Below are 6,291 nucleotides of genomic sequence, written 5' to 3' on the forward strand. Positions count from 1 at the left end.
ATCAAAGATTAATATAATGGAAAAAAAAAATTCTTTTTATTCCTCTCAAAATCGATATTTATACATTTATACACATGATATTTACATATTAGGTGCAGATGTGGCTGTGTGGTTAAGTTTAGTTTCAAACCACATAGTTTTGGGTTCAGTCCCACTGTGTGGCACTTTGGGCAAGTATCTTCTATAGCTCCAGACTAAGTAAAGCCTTGTGATTAGATTTGGTAGATGGAAACTGAGAGAAGCTCATTGTACATATATGTGTGTGTGTGTGTGTGTGTGTGTGTGTGTGTGTGTGTGTGTGTGTTACACTTGCCAGAGGCGCCAAGTAAGTATATAGTAGAAGACAACTTGTGTGGAACCTTGGACAACTGTCTTCTACAATAGTCTTGGGCTGACCAAAGCCTTGTTAGTGAATTTGGGAGGCAGAAGTCCCATCATGTGTATATGTATGTGTGTGAAAGTGCTTGCACTTCCTTTGATAGATAGGAGGGAATGTGTGCATGTGTGTGTATGTGAGTGAGAGAGAGTGTATATTTGTGTCTCCTTGTCTTGGCATGTCTGGCAAAGGGAAAATATAATCCTGCTTGGAAGCAGATGAGAACTGGCAATAAGAAAGGCATCCAGCTATAGAAAATCTGCCTCAATAAACTCTGAGCCATGCAAACATGCAAACGCGAATGTCAAAATGACGACAATAACACATGGCCAAATAAAGCAAAGTTGTGAACTCTCTTAAAACAGTACAGTTGCCAGCTATTGTCATTCATGAGTGAGTAGAGCTTTGTAATATATAGTATGTTTTTGTTAATTGTTTTAAGTGCCTATGTAGTCAGGAGTAGCAGACATGGACAGCTTCTTGACTTTTCTGTCCATCGACTAAGTAGAACCTTGAAGATGTGACAGCTGGAGGTATGAGGGCAGTACCAGTACCCAGGTGGTACTCATGACAGCTGAGTAGACTGGGGCAACATGAAATGAAGTACATTACTCAAGAACACACAACACAATGGCCTGGTCCAGGAAATGAACCCATGACATTATGATAGGGAACTGAACCATCTAACCATTAGGCTACAGATTTTATAAATGTAAAAACAAGAATGAATTAAAAACAAAAATCAATCAATAAATAAACATAAATAAATATGGAATGCATTTGTTGTAAACTAACTCATCATCAACAGTGCTGAAAATATATTTCAGCATTTCTTTCAATCAATCAAATTTCAAATAAATTGAACTTTCAAAAAATAAGAGAAAACTTGCACTTGCAAACTGTTACTAAGCATATTTAAAATTACAATAGTTATTGTTTCAAATCATATAATCCCCACTGTTTAAAAACAAAACTGTATCAACCTGACTATCAAATGTTGTTATACACTGCTGATCACAATGTGCTTCTTCATTTTGTTGTAGCTTTTGAATTATGCTACCCCACTGGCTAGATGGACAGGCCGACATTCCCTCTGAACAGGACAACAGTCTCAGGGTTACCCATTTGTAGCTGAGTGAACTGGAGCAACATGAAATGTTTTTCTCAAGGACACAACTCACCACCAGTCTGGAAATTGAAACCATGATCTAGTGATTGAGAGAGGAGCACCCTCACTACTATATCAACATGCCTTCACACACATACACACAAACACATATATGAATGATGAAAATTTTTCTTAAATTAAAAATTACAAATTATATAAAATAACATTTCTTTTTTTAATGTGAAAAAGCAGATTAACACAGACATGCAAACCTGAAGACAAGAAATCTTTTTCCATGAAAAAACTTTTTTTTAAAACAATAATTTTTAATTTAAGAAAATCTTTTTTTCAAATATTGTAATTGTATTGAGAAATTTTTCTAAAAATGTATGTGTGTGTAATAAGAAATTTGCTCCCCAACCATCTGGTTCTGGGTTCAGTCCCACTTGGCACCTTGGGTAAAGTATCTTCTACTATAGCCTTGGCTCAAAACCGAAAGACTGGGGCAAGTTATTACATCATATTTTGTATGTGAAAGAATTCCAAATCTGCAAACAGGAAGTTTTCAATCATTTTCTGACAGCAATGAGACTTTGTTGTCTATTTGGAGAATGGAAGGACAAAATATTGTTTGTAACATTAGGCACAGGTGTAGCTATGTGGTAAGAAGCTTGCTTCCCAACCACATGGTTTTGGGTTCAGTTCCACTATGTGGCATCTGGGGCAAGTATCTTCTACTATAGCCTCGGGCTGACCAAAGCCTTTTGAGTGATTTTGCAGACGGAGACTGAAAGAAGTCCGTCATATACATATACATGTATATATTTATATGTGTGTGTCTTTGTGTCTGTGTTTGTCCCCCCACCATTGCTTGACAACTGATGCTGGTGTGTTTATGTCCCCATAACTTAGCAGTTCGGCAAAAAAGACCGATAGGATAAATACTAGGCTTACACAGAATAAGTCCTGGGGTCAATTTCTTTGACTAAAACCCTTTAAAGTGGTGCTCCAGCATGGTCGCAGTCAAATAATTGAGTGAAAAACCATCTTGGTTATAATGGTATTAAATATAACTACACTAAATAAGAATATAACATAAGTGGGATGGGGAGAAAACTGTGTTGGAAACAAAAGATCAGACCTACATTAAGGGCTAAGTCCTGTATTAGAACAAAACTTGATGCAGAATGTTGAGTAAGTTTATCTATTAAGAATTTAACCCATTACCTACCAGTGATCTCATATGAGAACACTTAAAAATTACAAATTTCGTAATTATCTGTCAAAATTTACACATATCTAACCTTTTTGCTATATCTACTAGGTATATTTCTCTGATATTCAAATGAGGTTTGCTAATTTTTCACCCAATATCTCGCTTATTTCTATTTAAAATGTTATTTTGAAATGTTATTTTGATCATTTCATCAAAGTTTCATAAAAAAATTCCAGTTAATAGAATTGTGGGAGGTAATGGGTTAACAGGTGGCTTTATCAGTTTTACAGGGTGCTGAGATAGACATAGACATAGATATAGATGGACAGATAAAGATACATAGACTGAAAGACAGTTAGATAAACAGACAATGATAGACAAATATATATATATATATATATATATATATATATATATGTATGGGAGAATGTACGAAAAAAAACAACAACAGACGAGGACAGGTGGTGTAAACAACAAAAGGATGTATTAGTATGACACTCAGGAATACAGAAAGTCTTTAACGTTTCGAGCTACGCTCTTCAACAGAAAGAATACGGAGAAAACAAGGAGAAAAACACGGAGAAAAAAAATTGAATGGTGTTTGGTCAACGCTCTATCATGGCTTATATATTTTGCTTAGGCATTGCAAGACTAATAACCTGGTTTAGAACTCAATATACATATGTTTTAAAACAAAGTGTTAGATGAGTATAGAGCAGTAATAAGAAAAAGATGAGATAGGAAAAACAAAGGTTATATAATGAACATGTTATGAAGTTCATAACATAAACATTGTTTTTCCAGTGTCATCTCTGTTTCTTCTCTGAGTGGTTGGCGTTAGGAAGGGCATCCAGCTGTAGAAACTCTGCCAAATTAGATTGGAGCCTGGTGTTGCCATCCGGTTTCACCAGTCCTCAGTCAAATCGTCCAACCCATGCTAGCATGGAAAGCGGACGGTAAACGATGATGATGATGATGATGATGATATATATATATATATATATATATATATAGTTTTAGGGAAAAGAACCAAGGTTCATGAACTCATCAAAGAAAATCCACAGTCACACATACTGTGAAACTTAATTTAATTTTAAGTTTTAATAAATTGATTTTAATTAAGTTTTTACCTGTAATTTTGGATTTTATCCCTAATATTATTAGAGAGAGAGAGAGAGAGAGAGAGAGAGAGAGAGAGAGAGAGAGAATAACCATGGGTAGAGGCATGGCTGCATGGTTTGCAATCCACTACACAGAACTTTGGGAAAGTCTTCCATGATAAACTTAGGTTAAGCAATAGCTTCTATGTGGAAGATGGTAGTTATAAATTGTACAAACAACTTTGCTGGTGTGTATGTGTGTTTGTGTATATATAGGGATGGTGTTTTTATATATGAGTGTAAAGTTCTTGTGGGAGGTGACTCCTTAAAGGGAAATATTTCAATAAGTGAACTCAGCCATTTGATAAATAGGAAAATGAATAAAATGAGTACCAGACTAAGTGCCAAGGTTGATTTTTATTGAAATAACAACAACCGGTGCCCCAGTATGGCAGCAATCTAATGGCTGAAACCAATGAAGGAATAAAATAGCATAAAACAAGGAGATATGTATAATTATTGAATTGTTGAGAAATGGCAAGGTTTCTTTAGAATTTAAACAACGGAAATGAACAGAGACAGAGAATGGAATAAACCACCATCCTGAGAAGAATTGTCTTGTAGAAAATAAAAAATGAAAAAAATAAAAAAAGCAGCACAGATGATAATGATGATGATTATGATGGTGGCTTATACAGAGCCATATTCCTTCATCCAGTTTTCATATCGCTTCAGATCATCTTGAGAAACACTTTTGCTAACTTTTTTAATAGCTTCTTCAAAGTCTGCCATACTTGATGGTAGTTCCAGTTCTTCTTTTGGAATGTTCCGGATCTGCTCCGAAGTCAAGCCAGCAATGCGGCGTCTGAAGGACATCATAGCAGCATCTCTATAGATAAAAATAAATAAAAAAAAAGGTTGTGAAAGTTAAAATGATTTAGGACTTAGGTCTGTCATGAGCCCTAGGACTTTTAATCCTACAGTGGCTAAATTAATAATATGAGGTAAAGTAAACTATTTGTAGAGTGGTTGGCATTAGGAAGGACCTTAAGCCATAGAAACCATGCTAAAGGAGACAATAGATCTTGGTGCCGTCCTCTAGTTTGCTAGCTCCTACCAAACCATCTAATCCATGCAAGTATGGAAAAGAGACGTTAAATAAAGATGATGAAAATAGGGGGCTTATAGAGGTAGTCTGAGAATTAGGTTGTTTCTTCATATTGCTGCACAAAGCAATGAAGGGGTGTTGCTTAGAAGTAAAGGGCAATTTTTGTAATATGCTGAAGTTATCTGTTAGAATTGGTAGTAGACAGTTGGTTATGCCAGCCAGCTCTGTAGCTGTATTTTGTTGTCTACCATGGATCACTAATCCATCATAAAGCCCAGTTCCTGCTACGGTATGGTATTGGCCCTACTTAAACCCATTTTTTCTCCTGAGAGGAGATGGTCCATACTAGTCTGGCCTTTTTCCTTTGACCCATCCAGCATGGAAGGCCCTACCAGGGGTTTGCACTCCACTGGCAAAGCTCTCTGGGCCATTGAGGCAAATGCACCACCAGTTAAGTCATCTTCCAAACACAAAGAGACGTTAAATAAAGATGATGAAAATAGGGGGCTTAGAGAGGTAGTCTGAGAATTAGGTTGTTTCTTCATATTGCTGCACAAAGCAATGAAGGGGTGTTGCTTAGAAGTAAAGGGCAATTTACCACCAGTTAAGTCATCTTCCAAACACAAAACATCAGTGACATATTAAAGGCACCTGTGCCAGGAACATGTGGAAGGCTCCTGGTACACTCTGTAACGGGGTTGGCATTAGGAAGGGCATTCAGCTGTAGAAACCAGGCCAAAACAAGTTGGAGCCGGGTGCAGTTCTCCAGCTTACCAGTTCGAGCGAAACTGTCCAACCCATGCCAGCATGGAAAACAGATGCTAAATGATGATGGTGTAGCAAGTAGCTTGCCTACCAACCACATGGTTCCGGGTTCAGTCCCACTGCGTGGCACCTTGGGCAAGTGTCTTCTACTATAGCCTCGGGCCGACCAAAGCCTTGTGAGTGGATTTGGTAGACGGAAACTGAAAGAAGCCCATCATATATATATATATATATGTATGTGTGTGTGTGTTTGTGTGTCTGTCTTTGTCCCCTCACCATCGCTTGACAACTGATGCTGGTGTGTTTACGTCCCCGTAACTTAGCGGTTCAGCAAAAGAAACCGATAGAATAAGTACTAGGCTTACAAAGAATAAGTCCTGGGGTCGATTTGTTCGACTAAAGGTGGTGCTCCAGCATGGCCGCAGTCAAATGACTGAAACAAGTAAAAGAGTAAAAGAGATGTAATTTTAAGAATAACCAACATACCGACAGAGATTAGTGATATCAGCACCAGAATAGCCATTAAGGCGTTCAGCAATTACTTTTAAGTCAACGTCTTTTTCTATTTCAACTTCTCTGAGATTAATCTTTAACAGTTCTTCACGTCCATTTGCTGCA

The 6,291-nt window shown here is 37.1% G+C and overlaps 1 protein-coding gene across 1 annotated transcript in view; it reads right to left on the reverse strand.

Moving 5' to 3' along the window:
* Nucleotides 1-4,198: 4,198 nt before the first annotated feature.
* The window catches only part of LOC106879067 (katanin p60 ATPase-containing subunit A1), a 40,048-nt gene continuing 37,955 nt past the window's right edge, over nucleotides 4,199-6,291 (reverse strand). The window contains exons 11-12 of the mRNA XM_052975304.1: nucleotides 6,160-6,286; nucleotides 4,199-4,689 (exon numbers count right to left, since the gene is read on the reverse strand). Of these exons, the coding sequence (XP_052831264.1) occupies nucleotides 4,491-4,689; nucleotides 6,160-6,286 (326 nt within the window). The 3' untranslated portion in view covers nucleotides 4,199-4,490. The remainder of the gene's footprint in view (nucleotides 4,690-6,159; nucleotides 6,287-6,291) is intronic.

The sequence above is a fragment of the Octopus bimaculoides genome, chromosome 21 (genome assembly GCF_001194135.2).
Source record: "Octopus bimaculoides isolate UCB-OBI-ISO-001 chromosome 21, ASM119413v2, whole genome shotgun sequence".
NCBI lineage: Eukaryota > Metazoa > Mollusca > Cephalopoda > Octopoda > Octopodidae > Octopus > Octopus bimaculoides.